The 19541-nt window shown below is 38.8% G+C and overlaps 1 protein-coding gene and 1 long non-coding RNA gene across 2 annotated transcripts; both read right to left on the reverse strand.

Moving 5' to 3' along the window:
- Positions 1-1319: 1319 nt before the first annotated feature.
- LOC131944438 (uncharacterized) lies at positions 1320-2817 on the reverse strand. Its single transcript, XR_009387024.1, has 2 exons — positions 2347-2817; positions 1320-1815 (listed from the first exon to the last, which is right to left on the reverse strand). It is a non-coding gene; the product is annotated as an uncharacterized LOC131944438 (long non-coding RNA).
- Positions 2818-3853: 1036 nt separating this feature from the next.
- Positions 3854-17970, reverse strand: LOC131944491 (remodeling and spacing factor 1). The gene is made up of 15 exons (XM_059305158.1): positions 17936-17970; positions 16530-16653; positions 13353-14431; positions 12834-12958; positions 12658-12741; positions 11371-11438; positions 11145-11213; positions 10881-11009; positions 9722-9831; positions 9293-9413; positions 8034-8342; positions 7692-7791; positions 7475-7587; positions 6484-6614; positions 3854-6157 (listed from the first exon to the last, which is right to left on the reverse strand). Exons 2-15 carry the CDS (start codon positions 16614-16616, stop codon positions 4906-4908), a joined length of 3777 nt encoding a protein of 1258 aa, XP_059161141.1. The 5' UTR covers positions 16617-16653; positions 17936-17970; the 3' UTR covers positions 3854-4905.
- Positions 17971-19541: the final 1571 nt, after the last annotated feature.

Here is a 19541-nt window from a genome sequence, read left to right on the forward strand (position 1 = left end):
CCCCCCCCCGAAGAAAGTCTACCGCCACCCCCCTCCCCCCCTGAACGAAAGGAAATATATATATATATATATATATATATATATATATATATATATATATATATATATATATATATATATATATATATATATATATATATATATATATATAGTCGCATGTCCGCCCCCCCCCCAGGAAATTTTAGTCCCCCCACCCCACACTCCGAAAATTTGAAGTGCCCCTGGAGAAAATAGACTGGACTGACTCCTAGGTAGGGAGAGAGATTTCGTAATTTTGTGACACGTGATGAGGGATGGGGGGAGGGAGGTCAGATGTTGCGACGTCAATATTTTGGAAAGAAATCGCTGTTTTAACAGAAATTAACCTGCAGCTTTGAGGGGGAGGGCGGTTGTAGGCAAAGGTGTGACTCATTTTAGAGGGGGGGGGGGTGGCCTTTTGTGACGATGTGTGACTAGACTCACTTGACCTAATACCATTAGGCTGACTTGTCACTTGACCTAATACCATTTGACTGACTTGTCACTTCACCTAATACCATTTGACTGACTTGTCACTTGACCTAATACCATTAGTCTGACTTGTCACTTCACCTAATACCATTTGACTGATTTGTCACTTCACCTAATACCATTTGACTGATTTGTCACTTCACCTAATACCATTTGACTGACTTGTCACTTGACCTAATACCATTAGGCTGACTTGTCACTTGACCTAATACCATTTGACTGACTAGTCACTTGACCTAATACCATTAGGCTGACTTGTCACTTGGCCTAATACCATTTGACTGACTTGTCACTTCACCTAATACCATTTCTCTGACTTGTCACTTGACCTTATACCATTTGACTGACTTGTCACTTGACCTAATACCATTTGACTGACTAGTCACTTGGCCTAATACCATTTCTCTGACTTGTCACTTGACCTAATACCATTTGACTGACTAATCATTGACCTTATACCATTTGACTGACTTTTCACTTGACCTAATACCATTAGGCTGACTTGTCACTTGACCTAATACCATTTTACTGTCTTGTCACTTGACCTAATACCATTTGACTGACTTGTCACTTACCTAATACCATTTGACTGACTTGTCACTTGACCTAATACCATTTGACTGACTAGTCACTTGACCTAATAACATTAGTCTGACTTGTCACTTGACCTAATACCATTTGACTGACTTGTCACTTCACCTAATACCATAGACTTGTCTTATTTCAATCCCATTTATTATGATTTACCATCTATAACCCAGATACAACATATAAGACAAGATCTATAAAATAAACATAAAATGTGTGTAACCATATTAGCTGTTTTATTGACAGTTGATTTATACTCAGTCTACGAAGCAATAATATTATTTGTATAGACAACATAGGGATTCAGCAACTTGTTCTAGACTTTGCAGCAGACGAATCGTTGAGCGAGAGAGAGGTCGCCAGTTGGCAAGGCAGTGGCCTTAAACAAAACAATTCAAATGTGGGCTGGAAGAGATCCATATTTTAAAAGTCGCATGCTGCGGATACAGGTACACAGGACTAAAGTGATATACATTCCTTTACAGCTAAAGCCGTTGAGTCATTTTTGAGCCAGCAAAGATGGCTGAGCGACAACACCGCCGGTCCAACTGGGGTCTAAGCTCTGGACAGGGAGGTTACATTGAAGAAGCTGACTGGTCAGTGGGAGCTCAATACTTGGGCAAGATCTTGATGAACACCACAGCGATGGCAAACAATGTGACGGCCAGGTACACGTCGATCCGAACTCCTTGGTCTGTGTTCTCGTAACATGAGGACCTGCAAGGGGAACAAACATGGCCGTGGTCAATGTGGGTTGTCAGATAATTCAGTCAATAGGTTTACTCTACGGTACCTGTCATGTCATTGTTGGGCTCAGAGTTGGGATAAGTGTCAGGATTAGTCATACCAAGTGTCATAGAAATGGTTGTAGAAATATAAGCTATACAGTAGGCATTCGCGATAAGCCATACAGGCAAATTGGTGTCCTCAATAAAGTAGGCATATTTGAGAAAATATTCGTTGAACACATTTTTTTGTTCAAAGTGTCAATACACATGCAAGTGGTCTTCTAGAAACACAACACAGTGGCCACCCCATGTTCCAAACATGCTGGTACCTCTGCTAATAGTTGATAGGCAAACAAAACAAACAACCTGCGAGGACCCAGGGACGCTGGCAAACAACCAGCGAGGACCCAGGGACGCTGGCAAACAACCAGCGAGGACCCAGGCAAACAACCAGCGAGGACCCAGGGACGCTGGCAAACAACCAGCGAGGACCCAGGGACGCTGGCATACAGTCTCTTACCCTCTTCTGGGACTGCTGGATCTGCTCCTTTTCTTCCTCAACTTTTTCCCGTCCGTTGAGCTCTGCTCCTCTGAATGCGGCATTCTCTCACAAGTTGATTTCCCTATGGTGACGTCAAGGTGAACAGCCCACACGCCTGATGGTGTTGGTCTAAAGATGTGCAGCCTAGTCAGTAGAATCTACTTAAATACACTTGATCGGAGCTTGAGTTAGCGAGAGTCAGCTAGAAATAACGCTGGCGGAGGCTTTGTACTAAGGATTGTAATCACCTAGAGAATCTGGTTCATGTCAGCACTGTATTGTCCCTTTGAGCAAAGGTTTACAGCTTTGCTACCTACTCTTCAATTTCTGGAGGAACAGCAGAAAAAAATCGACTTTTCTACTCCAGCAATGAATTTTAGTACAACAGGGCAAAACTGTAGACCTTCCTGCTAAGTGCTATGTGACCATAATGCGTTGTTAAGCAGATCCCAATGCAACGGTGCGCAACAGTGCAGAATTAGGGACTAACTTTTTTTTAAAAACGTGACGCGCAAAGTTTTAACTCTTAGTTCACAATCTTCATGCGTAAAATACGGTTTTAAAACTAGTTTACACTAGATTATAGATTAACAAAAAAAAAAAAAAAAACGCTTTTAAAAAATGATTAACCCGTAAGGCATGCGCAACAACTATAAAATTGTTCCTTACAAAAAACCTGTGGCAGAAGTCACGTGGTCGTTCAAATAACTGTGGCAACAGTAAATAAAGACCCCCACCTCCCCTTCCATACATGAGAAGGGATGGGATATGGAGGGTTCACATATTATACAATACGAATGTGTGTAATCATTTTAAAATGCGTTATAAAGCGGAATAGGTGGTCTAGAACTACCTTAGATTTTTTGTAAACATTACTTCAGCAAACTTGGATGAATTGTCGGCATAATTAGCTTACATCCTCCTCCCCATGAACGTAATATTAGGCTTAGTATTGGTTTCTTATGGTAATGTAACAAGCGAGTTTCTCAACAATAATTTGATTCTCAAAATTTAAGCATCCGTTTTCGTATTCCCCAGTGCATATGGCGGGGAGGAGGGATGCCATTTTTATTTACAATGTAAGAAGTTTTTTTTAAATGGCAACAGAGGTCTGTTTCTGTATCAATTTAGATTAAAACCATTGAATAAGTTTCATTCATAAAGCAAAATTTGTATGATAATGGTGTCTAATAACTAAAAACTACAAGACACTTATATTATGGAGGGGAAAAAAAAAAATTTAACAAGGGAGGCTACTCTATTTCGTTTTTTTTCTCCTAATGCACAGCCACCCATGTTGTCTATACACACACCAAAGACAAGCACACACACACACACACACACACAATCAGCATTTGACATACACAAGTAAAATTTTATTAGACATCATACTTGTAGAAAGATGTCAACAAAAAAGTTAGTTTTGAAAAAGCATACAATTTTATTCAGATGAACATTTAATTTAAATTTAAATAAATGACAGTATTATTGTACACACAGAAAAACAAGCATCCATTATTAAGATAGTGCAAAGAAATAAAAAAAATTTCTGCACATCAAATAATATAATCAATTATTTTTTATTCTACAGCAAAATTAATTGATGCATGTTTTCTTGACTTAACAGCCTAGTTATACAAGTTTTTAATAATGTAGACAGTCTTCTGAAGTGTTATTGTATCAACAATAATCATACAATAGATATTAGTCACATCACATTGGCCACAAGAGTATAAAACAAATTATAAAAAAACTATTCATATTATAGCAGTTAGATAATTACCATCGGACAACTTTGTACATGATTGTACATTATTGTACATAATAAAAATGTTGCACATTTCAGAGGAGATTCAACAGAGCAGATGTTGACTAAAGGACTAGCTAGTGTTTGCATCAGTCAACAGAGCAGATGTTGACTAAAGGACTAGCTAGTGTTTGCATCAGTCAACAGAGCAGATGTTGACTAAAGGACTAGCTAGTGTTTGCATCAGTCAACAGAGCAGATGTTGACTAAAGGACTAGCTAGTGTTTGCATCAGTCAACAGAGCAGATGTTGACTAAAGGACTAGCTAGTGTTTCCATCAGTCAACAGAGCAAATGTTGACTAAAGGACTAGCTAGTGTTTACATCAGTCAACAGAGCAGATGTTGACTAAAGGACTATCTAGTGTTTACATCAGTCAACATAGCAGATGTTGACTAAAGGACTATCTAGTGTTTACATCAGTCAACATAGCAGATGTTGACTAAAGGACTATCTAGTGTTTACATCAGTCAACAGAGCAGATGTTGACTAAAGGACTAGCTAGTGTTTACATCTGTCAACAGGGCAGGTGTTGACTAAAGGACTAGCTAGTGTTTCCATCAGTCAACAGAGCAGATGTTGACTAAAGGACTAGCTAGTGTTTACATCAGTCAACAGAGCAGGTGTTGACTAAAGGACTAGCTAGTGTTTACATCTGTCAACAGAGCAGGTGTTGACTAAAGGACTAGCTAGTGTTTACATCAGTCAACAGAGCAGGTGTTGACTAAAGGACTAGCTAGTGTTTACATCAGCGGCAGCTGTCTCACACAGGGCTGTATCTGGCAGGGTTCCTGGCTGTTGACCCTCCAAACAGGGGTCACTTCCTGCAGGGAGCTCTTCACTAGGCACTGCCACACTTGTCACATTTTGTACAGTCACATTTGTGACACTGACATCTGCACCAGGTACAGTCAAGTCTTCACTTGGTTGTGTGGGGGTCTGTGGGGCTGGAACTTGGGCAGGTGCTGGACACAGGGGGATCACCTGCTGCAGCTGGGGGTTGGCTTGTGGGTCAGCTGAGGTGGGCAGGGGGACTGTGGTCAGTGGGCTGGTTAACCCACCCACATCCTCGGCTAGACCACCCTCCACGGTATGCTCCACCATGGGAACATCAACAGAGCCACTGGGTGGCAATAACTCTCCACCCAAGCTTGTCACCAGAGGGATGTTGCTGGGGTCATCAGGTACACCTGTCAGTGGCAGTAGGTCCTCCGCAGGTACAGCTGGGCTGGGGGAGTCACTGGCTGCTGGTACAGACAAGATGTCCCCCTCAGCAGGTGTGGGCAGTAACTCCTGCACAACATCAGAGTTACCTTCAACAGCTGGCTCACACAGGGACACAAGGGAGCATTGGTTGGTCGCTACGGTGTCAGCTAACATGTCAGACTCATCTGTCACAGCTGGTGTCACATCACAGCTGGTCAGCTCAACCATGTCAATGCTGTCATCAATGTCGTCTTGGTGCTGACTGCTTATGACATCTGATAAAACAACCACTTCCTCCCCGGGTTTCATCTTTTTCCTCTTCTTGACTTTCTTCTCACTCTTGCTCTCAAGTTCTTTCCTCTTCTTCTCTTCCTCCTCCTCTTCCTTTAGTTTCAACCTCCGACTCTGTCTTTCTCCTTTAATCCTCTCAGGAGTTGGTTTAGGCTCTGATGGTGGTCCATCTACCAACTTTCTTTTCCTGCCCCTTTTTTCCACCTTGATGGGTGTCTCAGTGATCAAATCTCCCTTCCTGCCCACCTTGATGGGTGTCTCAGTGATCAAATCTCCCTTCCTACCCACCTTGATGGGTGTCTCAGAGATCAAATCTCCCTTCCTGCCCACCTTGAGAGGGGGCTCCACCACCTGACACAGGGAGGTGTCCATCTTCTCCATCTTCTCCTCAAACACAGGTGGCGCCACTTCATCCTCCAGCTTAATCTCCAGCTCTGGCTTCAGGTAAGGGACAGCTTGAGGAAAATCTAAAGCAATCCTATGGTGCCTAGGGAAAAGTTCTTGCATTTAATACACACACGTCTAATAATTATAAACTATTAATCTATAAATATGTATGCCTATAATAAATCGGATAAAATTCATCTTAAAAAGCAAACATTGTCAGCAATGAGGTACATATGTCAAAGATTTAAAACCTATTTTGTTTTAGAAACTGATCTGACAGCTTGTTTTGTTTCTTTTAACAAAAAAATTTTACCCCAAGAAATTCGGAAAGCAAAATCTAATTTTACTTTCACAAAAAAAAATTAATTATACTACTATTTATACTACAATAAACTACTGTTTTCAAAAGCAAATAATTTGACTCACTGATGTTTAGGAGTTATTTTAGGAAAGCCCTCACAGCTCTTACACTCCCAGTGACCAGTGGGTAGAGCAGACAGACCAATACAGAAAGTGTGGTAGCCTCGATCACAGCGGTCACAGAACATCATTTTATCCTGCATCAACATGAGAGTTTACTTTAGGAATAGTGGAGCACATAGGACAAAATCACAGTTCACTTCAAGAATAGTAGAGCACATAGGACAAAATCACAGTTCACTTCAAGAATGGTGGAGCACATAGGACAAAATCACAGTTCACTTCAAGAATGGTGGAGCACATAGGACAAAATCACAGTTCACTTCAAGAATAGTAGAGCACATAGGACAAAATCACAGGAATAGTGGAGCACATAGGACAACAATAGAAAGGTTTGAAGTCTTATAGTTCAAACACAGCAATCAGAGACATACACACTGAGCCATGTAAGCAACTGTGACTCACCTCATCATAAGGGTCCAGACATTTGATGCAAGTCTTACACTCCATACACTGAGCCATGTAAGCAACTATGACTCACCTCATCATAAGGGTCCAGACATTTGATGCAAGTCTTACACTCCATACACTGAGCCATGTAAGCAACTATGACTCACCTCATCATAAGGGTCCAGACATTTGATGCAAGTCTTACACTCCATACACTGAGCCATGTAAGCAACTATGACTCACCTCATCATAAGGGTCCAGACATTTGATGCAAGTCTTACACTCCATACACTGAGCCATGTAAGCAACTGTGACTCACCTCATCATAAGGGTCCAGACATTTGATGCAAGTCTTACACTCCATACACTGAGCCATGTAAGCAACTGTGACTCACCTCATCATAAGGGTCCAGACATTTGATGCAAGTCTTACACTCCATACACTGAGCCATGTAAGCAACTATGACTCACCTCATCATAAGGGTCCAGACATTTGATGCAAGTCTTACACTCCATACACTGAGCCATGTAAGCAACTATGACTCACCTCATCATATGGGTCCAGACATTCAATGCAAGTCTTACACTCCATACACTGCCAGGGGTATGTCTTTATCACAGCCACCAACTCTTCTGTCAGGTCAAGACAACTCATGTGACCTGGGGACACAAGTCGTGGACTGTTGAACATCTAACCATTAAGTGAGTGTTAAGTAAAACAAAGAGAACTGGTGAGAAGATTGAAAAGATCATCAACTCTGTACCTATTTTCCCACACTCAGCACACTTGACCAGTTTCCCAGCCTTCCTCTCTTCCTTGGTAGATCTTTTCTTACAAATTCTACACTTCTCCAGTCCATGAATCTGGAGGTAAAGAAAAAATCAAACAAATCATCCACCACACCATAACCAAAGAAGGAAGTTCTACACAAACTGAATAAAGAACATAGGGCCTACATAAATTAATTAACACAATGTGTGAAATTTTAGTGAATTTGAATTAGATTGTTTTATTCTAAATAATTTAAAAAAATAATAAAATAGATATAACATTACTATTCAAATAAAGTTGCTGAACTAGTACAAGCACGAGCTGCAGGACTTACTTTCGCAGGCATCTTACTGCCCCCAGGACTATCTTTATCATCACCATCTTGACTAGCTCTGTCGTCCATTTCTACGTCCTTTAATTTTTTTATCCCAAGTTTTTTCAGCTTGTCGGGCGACACTCCCAACTTTGCTGCTTTCTTCTTCAGCGAGGACTTGGTTCTCTTCTCAAACTTGATGGCCCCATCATCTAGCACAGGTGTCCTGGTCTCTAGAGCTTCACTGTCCAGCAGCTCTAGGCTCTCCAGGCCATCCTCCTCGTCCTCACTGCTACTGCTGCCCTCACCATCAGAGCCAGGGGCTATTTTCTAATCAAGGTACAAAGTTAATTACCAACAGGGCTAAAACACTGAATAACATTAATAGAAATTCTAAAGTGTTCTTAATTAGTTATTAAATCCTGGCCAAAATAGTCAAATACCCTGCTGCAGAGCAGAGATAAACTTTGGGCACTTTTTGTGGTCAGTGACCAAACTTTTCACCGCAGCTTTAAGACGTATCTCCTCCTCAACGAAGCAATATCGAGGACTAGTTCCAAAAGCAAATATGTTAAGCAAGTTCCGAGGATGATTGTGGGCCAAAAAAATTCCCGGAATTCCTTCCTGGATTTCCTGGAAAAGCCAAAAAAACCTCGAAAAAATGGAGTTTTTGGCCCATATCTCGGCAACCAGACCACTTAGCGACTTGAAACATTTACCATATTAACATTAACAATATTGCCGAAGAAAGTTTTCAAAAATATCCTTTCGTTCGGTCACAAAAATTTTAAAAAAATTACATTATACATAATACACTACAGTACTATATAGCAATATAGAGAGCGGGACAACCAAATACCCCCTACACATCCGCAAATTTTTTAAAATCTCGTTAATAAATATTTTTTCTATTTTGTTTTGAATTATTAAAACTATTTGTGTTGCATTATTTATTTGCTGAATATATGATTTATCTCGATTTAAAATTGTTATGGATAACATAAAGAAATTGCGCTTAAATTGTCACTAGACTTTTTATTAACTTGTTTCAGTCTTTGCTTCTTTAGTTTGTAATGAATGTCACAAAAGTTGTACAGTTCATGTGTCAAACAGAATGCAAACAAAGATAATAGCCTTATACTCAAGGCTTGACATTGGTGTAGTGTGATGAAGGTAGAATGGACTATTTAGTGCTAGTCCAAACAAGATATTGGTATAGATATATCCTAATGGCAGGACTAGCTTCATGTGACCAAAGTAAACTCCAGTAGAGGCTGTACCTGCTTCTCTGTGCTGACAACTTTAACACCTGATGGAGGAGGTCGGATGTACTTGGTTAGCCTAGGTGGGTCTTGTAAAACTGTTTTCACAGGTAAATACTTGAGTTCTTCTGGCTTGAATCTATTGGAGGTATGGCATCATCAAGTTAGAAAAAACCATCACAGAAAATAGCTGGAGAGACAACAATTGTGTGTATAGTTCTGTAACACAACAGACCATTACTCAACAGTGATGACAGTAATAGAAGTGTTGCCCAATATAAAACTAAATTAGTGCAGTATATTCAATTAACCCAACTACACAAACTTCTATAAGGCGTTATAGAAGCAAATGAAGAATTTTAATGTCTAAACAAATTATTGTGTACTTGTTCCCATTATTAAAAAAATGACCAACGAAATGGATTACGTCATGTCCAGTTGACTTACTTTTTATAATACTCTTGATACTGACCAGCAACTAATGAAACTGGATATGCTCCAACTTTTGTGTACTGAGGGGGGAGGGTTTTGAACTTGTTCTTTGGGAAGTGGATGGTCTGCAATGGAAAAATGTTTACGGCATGTTTTTATTACAATCATGCTTTAAAAAAAGAATACTTCACTGCTTTGTGTATTGCTGCTTAATTTCATACCTGCTGGAGATATGAATATTGTAAAGAATGGTAACTTACTTTTAAAAATAAACCGGGAGTGATCTCCCCTAAACTTTCTCAATATTCTTATATAAAACTTCTTATATAAAACAACAGGGGATGGGAACTCGGGCTATAGACATGATTTTTAATCCATTTTAAATACTTAAAGTTTAAAAAATAGAATAAAATCTTGTAGACAAAAGAATTGCACACCAAGTGAATGCCTAATAAAAAAGTGCATAATAGTGCACAATATTATTAGTACTTTAAAAATTTACATTAGTTTTTTGAGAAATCGGAAGTAGCGTAAATTACTACTTCCGGTCAACGGAAATTACTCAAAATTTAACAGAAGGTAGAGAATTTGATCTTTAACTTACATGTGAAATTTCATTTATCTATCTGAAATAGTACTCAAGTTATAGGCTTTTGAAAAATTCAAAGTAGAAAAAATACCACTTCCAGTTATCGGAAATCGCTCAAAAGTTGATACGGATCTACGATTGTGATTAAAAACTTATATATGAAATTTCATCAACCTAGCTGTAACGGTACTCAAGTTATCGTGTTTACACAGGGACAGACAGACAGACACACAGACATACGGACAGAATTGCAAAGCCCAGTTTTTCAGACTGGATTACGCATTAAACCTCTTAATTTTGATAAATCTGGATTGATTATTTTTGCCCGATTAAAATAAGTCCTCTATACTTCGGATGTTATGAAGGACTGAGGTGTAATACGGTGAAAATTCTTAAAATTTCAATTGATTTTTGTGCACGATTACAATACTTTCTCTATACTTCGTATATACGAGATAGTAAAAAATGAACAACCAACTTGAACTATATTTAAACTAGTTTATAGGTATTGTGTTTTTGTTGCATAGTAGACTCCCTTTTTTTGTGTTTAGAGTAAAGTCTAGCAGGCTAGAATAAAGTACTCACAAAAGTCTGCAGGTCAAAGTATGCTTTCCTCTCCTCTTTCTTGTCCCTCATTAAACTGGCGTTGAACTCAGCAGCTGACCGTGCAGCTTTCTTTGAATAAGCTTCAATCTTTGATTTGTCTAACTTGGCCTGAGAAAAATAAATTACCAACTTAGTCAAAATAAACTACAATGTCATTTCCCACAAACTTGTAGTTCAACAGATATTAACAATTGACAGTAAGAGACCAACTTAATCCAAGTATAATAATGTGATTGTCCTTACTGCACTATATTCCTTGTGTTTCTCTCTGATGACTTTCTTTTGTTTCTCCTGTAAGTGGGCAATATATTCCTACACAAAATAAAACAAAAAAGTTAGTAAATTATTTATCTTGATAGTAAGTGAACAAATACAACAAGATACATTCTTTCCCCATAACAGTTTTATAGAGTTATGATAATCAAAACCTTTATAGCACATTGTCTGAGAACAATGTTTAAAAATATACCTTATATTGAACATTATAATCTTTCATCATCAAGTCATAAACTTCTTCACTTCTTAAAGCCGTCAAACCTAATAAAAAGTATAAAAAGACATTACTCAGTGTTAAAATGCTATTAAAATAATCAATTATAAAAAATATGAGTGTTAAAATGAGCAACTGTAAAAGACAAAACTATTACATTTTAAGCACCCATTTATTATGCCCAAAGATAACCAGGTAAACATCCATGAGTTGGGTGAGAGTTTTTATTCCAGTGTCCTGCTGTGCAAGTGACAGCATAATTATGGCAAACAACACTGTCCCTTGAGACCACCCATGGATGTGAAGTGTGATGGCTAATTATCTCCCATGTTAACACCCCATGAAAAGTTGGCCTGGGGAGATAACCCCTATGTTTCCAGGACCAGCACTAAGGTGACAGTAATGTCTCAAGTATCAGTTTGACTAAGGATGATTTTATTTTCTTAAATTTATGAAGAAAATCATTTTTAAAAATAGATTTCATTGTGGAAAATAAATGCTATGAGTTTTATATAATATTTAATACATTGTTCTGTTTATGAGTAATGTATTGAAGGCTTTTTTTTAAAATGGTGACCTAAGAAAACAGAAATATGAAAAGATACAAGTAACATCTATATACATTAAATATGATAAAATATAAGTAACAACTATAAACATTAATGAGTATGAAAATGTGTGTATAAAAATTGTAAATATAATAATGTTTCTGTTTGAGTAAGAATCAGCCAAGAGCTGTTTAATCTCCTGTCTCATCTTTCACTGAGTCCCTACTTGGCACACACACTGAGAAAAGAAAACTAGCAAATTAGGAGGCTGCTGAGACAATAGCTGCATCACCTGCTGGTTGAAAATGAAAGATGGAGGCGCCACACAGAGCTCCTGTCATATTTCAGTCTGGACAAATCATGGTACCCACCTCCACCATTTTGCAATTAACTAGTCACACGACTGAGGCCAGCAAACTGGTGGTTTCCAGTCACATATAAATAGAATCGACTTTTTGATTTTTCAGTTGTGGCTAAGAGTTAGTTTTAAAATAACCAAGGTAAGAACCACTACCAAATTTTTCTTATTGTAAATGATTCCATTGATAATCGTTACATAATAATGTAGCCAAATTATTGAATTTTATTGAGAAACAAAAAAAAAATGGATTTAAAAAATAATAATTGAAAATTAAATCTAATATCTTTAAAAAAATCTGATAAATTATAGTTTAAACTGGATTAAATCAACATCTTATGATTTAAAACATGAACTTACCAAGATCAGACTGGGTCTCTGTAACAACTCCTTTCTCTCTCAAAAAATCTTTCTCTTCTTTGTCACAAGTACGTCTATACAAATCTAACAAAAATATTTTAAAAGTGGTATCACCATGGCTTTCTAAACTTAATGCTTCTGATAAAGGTAAAAATGATAGCACCTTTCACACTCACCTGGGTATTTTCTTTTAAAGGACTTCACCTTGAGGTATTCACTGACTTGCTCTTGCAACAGATGCCATTCTCCACCATCTAATGGCCACTGGTACTCAAACAGATTTTCTGCACTGAATACTCGCCTAGAAGTTAAGAAAAACACACAATATCAATTCTTAAAACCACAATGTTTGATGCAGATATTTTAAATATTCAAATACAGTTTAGAGTGCTAATGTGCTTAGCATAACGTTTAAAAGCTGCAAGTGAAATCACTAAAATATATTTTTTATATCAAACAGCAGAACATTTTAAAAATTTATTATAGTCAAATCCAATCGTTAAAATAATTTTTTTTTATATCAAGCAGCTCAACATTTTTTTTTATTTATTATAGTCAAATCCATAAGTACATAAAAATGTGGAGGTTTAGGGTAGAGAAATGTTACACACAAATAATATGGCCAGTAACCAAATCATAAGCATGTGTAATGAGATAACAAATATCTATCTTAAAGTCTTTAACTTCAGACTTACTCTCCAATCTCTAGTCCCTCCACCTGGGTTACACTAGCGCCTTCCTTACTGGCTCTTCTTTGTTTTCTAGGAGTTGGAGCTTCTGCATTAGAATCTGAGGCTGCTGAGTCTTTAGTAGCATCATCAACACTAATGGTGTTAATTAGACGAATGTCTTCTGTGTCTGTCATGGTGGAGAGTTTGGTCTCAATGTCTGACGGGTCAGAATCTTTGGTGTCGTCTAAGTGAAACAATTTCTTAGGGGGCAGAGATGGGTATGTGAAAGAGGACCCCAGAACATTACTATCAACCGGAGTCTGATCCAAACCCATTCTAGTCTCTTCATCAATATCAAAAACTTTCTCAGGGAGATGTGAGGGTACTTTAGATTTTTTTCTTAACTCACTTTCAACATCATTGTCGGTACTGTTTCCTGAGACAACAGTGTGTTTGTGCAATGATTCTATGGTGTGGAATGCCTCAGGCTTTATAAACTCAAAGTTAGGACCTTGTTTAGAGTCACTTGATATTTCACATACATCCATATTTTCAGAAGTCTGCTTTGTTTCTGGATTAATACCTGGTTCATCTGCAAGAAGTGCTTTCTCAACTGCGTCATCAATGTCTTCGTTATCTACCTCAGATTTCTCCTTAGACAATAAAAGCAGCTCATTTTCTTCTTTAAGTTCAGATTGTTCGGTGACCTGGTCATGTTGCTCAGTGCTATTCACCTGTTCATTCTGTTGCCCATGTTGCTCAACAATATGGGCTGAAAAATGTTTGACCTGGCTCTCACCTTCTGCAATACCTGTGTTTTTAGTTGAAAATGGAGGTAAAGAAGAATTTTCCCTGGAGCTTGTGGAATGCTCAGGTGTGCCAGCAACCAGGTCCTTGTGCCCGTCAGAATGGCTGACCACATGAAATGCTGAGCCAGCTGATGGGACACCTTCCTCCACAGCATGATGGGAAAACTCTGAGGCCATATCTCTTGGCAAAGAGATGTCACAGGCTGTCATGGTAAAGCCTGTGCTGTGTGATGTACCATGGGATACATCTACTTCTGCTTGCGATTCAGATTCCAAATGGTTCTGTTCATCAGCCTAAATAAAGTGTAAGGATTATGTTTCAGAGTTCAATAAAAGTAAGCAATATATTTGTGTAAAAATATAACACATACTATTGTTAGATTATTCTGGTTATTTCAGAATTTTGTGATATATAGAAGCACATTATCAACTAAATGCAAAAGTAGTTAAAGTTTCCTAAGGTTTATTAGACTTTGAAATATAAAGTCTGGAAGGGTTGTGCCTGAAACTGGGTGTAAAAAGACTCAAGATCTAGTTCTTCCTGTGACCAGCCACCCTTACTTTTCCTAACATGAGTCAGGTACCCATAAGAGCTGGGTGGAATTGTGGATATCAAGCCTGAGATCTGAACTTGAGACTTTAGGGTTAGCAGCTGCCTGCTCTACAATCCATATTTTGTAGTAGACCCAATATACTTGCTCATAGGAAATAGAAAAATGTCAATTTTTAAGTTAAATAATGGATTTGATTAAAGATTCCTATTTAAACCTAGTAATCCATTGGGCAGATGAAGAAGAGGTCATATGTTTCTTGACTTCAGCATATGGAGGGATGGTGTTGTCAGCACCATTTACTTTCTCCAACGTAAGTTGGATTTGATTAGTATTAGATCAAACACTATGTTTCAGAAAACAATGTTATGCTTCCACTGAATGTGATTTAGCAATGCTAAATAAATATAGTTTTGTGCGTACTTTTATTTTTTTTTAACTTTTAAAATATTAAATCAACTGGGCCTACAAGGAAAACTGCCAGTGGTCAAAAGATCTTAAAATAGCAGCTCTGATGATATCATGACCTAGAATTATGATTTTAAAATATGAATAGAGCATAATGAGAGAATGAGTCATTGTGCCTTGACTGTGTGAGATGGCCTTCCAAACACTGAAAGCATTTTTCTAATCTTAAAGAGTAAAACAATTAAATTTAAAATTTGGTAAACAATTTCGAGCTGTCCCTAAAGGATTTCAAAGTGTCAGCCATCAATACATCAAAGGTGTACTTTCTCAGCGTTTAAGTTGGCAGATGACGTCATGTGACGCGCTTTTGGAGCTAAAAAGGGCAGAAAAAGCCATTTTTTCTCCGTGTAGATGTGTAGTATGGCTCCAAAGTTAAATGCTGCAAGTAGGGGTGTGAATAAAACACCAGAATAGTTTTTTTTTTAAATAATGAGGTCATCAATAGTTCACACATCCTAACGGGGTTAAAAGTGTAACTTTATATTCAACTATGCGAGAGGTGGAGGACATTTAAACAACAGACCTATATTTCTAGCAATGTTTCTTTCAGACTTTTTTCTTTCTGGAGGGGGGGAAGGGGTAGACTTTCCAATTAGTATATACCCTACCCCCACCCCCTCACAGCATACTGCATTTCTTTAGAGTGTTAAAAGTTTAACTTTGAGTTCAAGAAGGGGAGAGGGTTGAAACAATGAAGCTGTTTCTTTAATAGTGTAAATATATAACTAACATTCAGTACATGTATAATCTCAGTGTTAAATAAATTAGTTTAGTTAATTAACTAATTAATGATCGCTAATGATAATGAAGTGAGTTTGTATTGGTTAAGTTTAAGGCACGACACACAAGGTGTGCATGTTATGTGGCCTGACCGATGGAAAGGAGATTGTCTATATTGTTTTGAGTTTATATTTAACTCAATGCAACAAGCTCGCCGGTTGGTTGAGGCCAGGATGGGGGGACGGTTTATCAGGGATTCAAAGGGTCGACTCGAAATATCGTCCAAATGATTAGCCTCTAAATCAGATTTAATTTTTAATCATTTTGATGAAGTCTTACTTAAGTTAACTTAAGTGTTGTGTTTCATTGACCAGTGTCAGATCTTGCAAAACCCAGAGATTGGAATAACTTATTAAAACTAGATCAAAATCATAAGCCTTTATGAAGTAAGACATAGAATCTAGATCTAGATCTACAACTTATTTTTGTTTATGCCACTTCACTGGTTCCTGGCAAACTGAAACAATCCCAACAAACAACCCTCCTTCCACCACTTTAAAAGATGCTAAGGCCTAGGTTAGTATTATTTTGAATCTACATATCATTAAATTGATTTTTTTTAATTTTATGAAGGAACCTGATTTGAAACACACCATTATACAAGTAGCATTTTGTTGCGAGGATTCGGGATCCGTAGCTGATATGACAATATCGCTTTGTTCCTCAGTGGAAGAAGCCATTTTTGAATTGAAATAGTGATTTTTATCCACAGGAGAGCTACATAGTATTAAGGGGGTATTTATTGAAAATTTATGCCTACATCTTCAAATAAAATAAAGGCCTCAGGGTTTCTTTCAGAGATTTTTCAGCCAGTGGGTGACACTGTTCCGGGTGGCGGCCGCTACTTATATTTTTCCCCACTTCGTCCGGGAAGGGGTGGGCATGCTCCGGCATCCCCCCCCCCCCCCCAAAAGATACCTGGAAGAAACTCAGGCCTATGGTTATAGTGTTTGTAAGCATTTCGCGGTATCGCGTGCGTGAGCATTTTACTAATATATAGGCCTACGTGAATGTTGGGAGCTGTTTCACATGAAACTTTGAAAGTGCAATTTGTATTTATACGCAATAACCCCTAGCCGTGTTTTACTTTAAGCCAATTTTTACACCGCTTCCTATTATAATACGTCACCACAAAAGGCCAGGTTCCCCTAAAGTCAAGTCTCAATGACCCCCCCCCCCATAAATGTAACGTTATTTACGGTCGACCCTTAAGAAAAACAAAAGACTCGCAGATCGGAAAAGAGTTTATTTGATTAAACATTGTAACAAGTCCAAATATATGACTAATTTACATCTAGTATATTTTATCTTTTTAATTTGTTCAAACGAATTACAGGTTTGAATTTTAATTTGCTGACGTATTTAAATTGGATGGATCAAGCCAGCGATCATCTCCCTGTCTCATACAGCAGAGCCGTCACTAACGACAGCCAGAACATCCTCAGTATTTCTGCCGTTATTTCCACATCATGCACAGTGCTGGAAGACTTGAACTGCGTGTCGTCTTTCTACACTCCAAGTGGCGTCTTTGACCAGCCGCCGCTTGTTTCCTCTTTCGCCGACACCGTGGCTTCTCACTTCCCAACAAAAGCCTGTAAAATCCCAGCATGCAACATGAATTGTGGAAATGTCACATCTAGCTCGAGCTACCCTGACCACATGTTTGAGTCGGCAGCTTCTGAGTTCACCAACGACGGCGCCTCAAACAGCTCACTGACACACAGAGATGGTCCATACCCATCGTATACAGCACACGATGAGATGGGTGGCGGTGGGTGGAATAAAAGAGTTTTGGCATCCAACTGTTTTCAACAAGACGTGTGTAATCCAACATTCTTACAGGAAGCTGACGATGGAAACCATTACACGAAAAATAAGCCAGACAACCCCAAGAATGTTTACGACTTTGTCCCACATCCATTTAGGTCTAATTATGAACATGATTTCTCTAAGAATGACGTCAGCTTTGAAGCTTTAAGAAGTGACGAAACGTCCAAACCTGTACAAAGGAAAGACGTCCTGACTCGGCAGTCAATACTAGGACAAGACGATTGTTTGCTACAAGATGGATCCTACTGGGATGAAAGCCGGCAGTGCCAGGGAAGCTTCGCATACTTCAGTACTTGTGACCGGCGCTCAGATGCGCAGTCAACCCATGAAAACGTACACGGTGGTCTGACAGGTTTCAGTAGCGAGTTGACGGAAACTCCGTACCGCGCAGAAACAAACTTCCTTACCTCGCAAAATGCCCATATTCATGAGATGACATCAAATTCTTTCATGGGGCCCAGCAATTCGTTCATCTCGGACCACCCGGGAAATTCTCGAGAGGTTACAAGCAGCGGAAACCAGCTATTGCACGAATCGTTTTTAGGCATTGAAAAAACGCAACCATTTCAAGACATTGGCTTAAAATCTAGCGAGACCATGGTTTTGTCTCCCCATAGTAGCCAAAATTGCTCGTCTCGCGTTACACAGTCATATGAACCAAAACCTACCAAAAGAAGCAAGACTAGTTCCGACAGCGCAGCTGTAAAGATGCCGGAAGTTCAGATTGAGCCGAACAAGGAAGACTTGGCCAACAATAAAAAGACCCCAGCGAAGTTTAAACCTAAAACAAACGAAACGGTAGAGAGTCTGCAGCACCAGCTGGAACTACTGGAGGAGAGGAGGAAGAAAGCCGGCCCAGCCTGCTCCTCGCTCACAGCCCTACGGTACAGGCTGGGGGGAGCCGGAGAACCTAGCAAGGAAGAGGACAGTCCTACCTCATTGGTTGATGTTGATCACATGATATGCAGCGGTGTCACCGTCGCTGGTTTCAAGCCCAGAGCCATAATAAGGTAGTATAGAATGGGAGCAACCTCCCAGTCATTACGCCCGGGGTCAGTTACCTCCCGTACATTACCCCCTCCCCCCGCTCAAAAAACTACAATAGGACATTACCCCATATCTATTCACCCAGACCCACGGACGTTTAAAGATAGATATGGACAGGGTTAGGTTAGGGGGTTTCATGAATATGGTTAGGATTAAGTTTGTAGTTAGGGTTAGTGATGAAGATGTGGATAGGGATGTGGTTTATGATAGGGATAGGGTTACGATTTTGGATAGGGTTAGAGATAGAGTTAATGTTAGGGATATGGATATGGTTAAGGATAGGGAGGGGATGGGGAGCTGGATTAAAAGCGAGAATTTACAATTTCAAAAATTATGAATACATTTACATTACATTATTACTATTACAGTTTCTAGATATAAACTAAATAAAACTGTGTACTGTGTATACATTTTTGAAGTTTTTAAATTAAAAGTTGGGGCCTAGATCTAGATCTAAATTCTATAAGACCTAGAGGTCAAAACTCTCTCTATTTTTTTTTTAATTGCAGGAAGCGAAGTAAAACCAGCACACCAAACGACGTGAAAAACACGGATTACTGGCAGAAGAGAAGGAAGAACAACGACTCGGCCCGCAAGTCACGAGAATCGAAAAAAGAAAAGGAGAAAAACTTTTATAAAAGAGCTCTAGAGCTCGAGTATGAAAACTTTTATCTGCAAGAGTGCCTTGGTCTAGCAGAGGCCGAGTTAGCTGCTCTTGGACACCAATT

This window comes from Physella acuta, unplaced genomic scaffold (assembly GCF_028476545.2).
Source record: "Physella acuta isolate Inbredline_101_S28 unplaced genomic scaffold, ASM2847654v3 ptg000494l, whole genome shotgun sequence".
Classification (NCBI taxonomy): Eukaryota; Metazoa; Mollusca; class Gastropoda; family Physidae; genus Physella; species Physella acuta.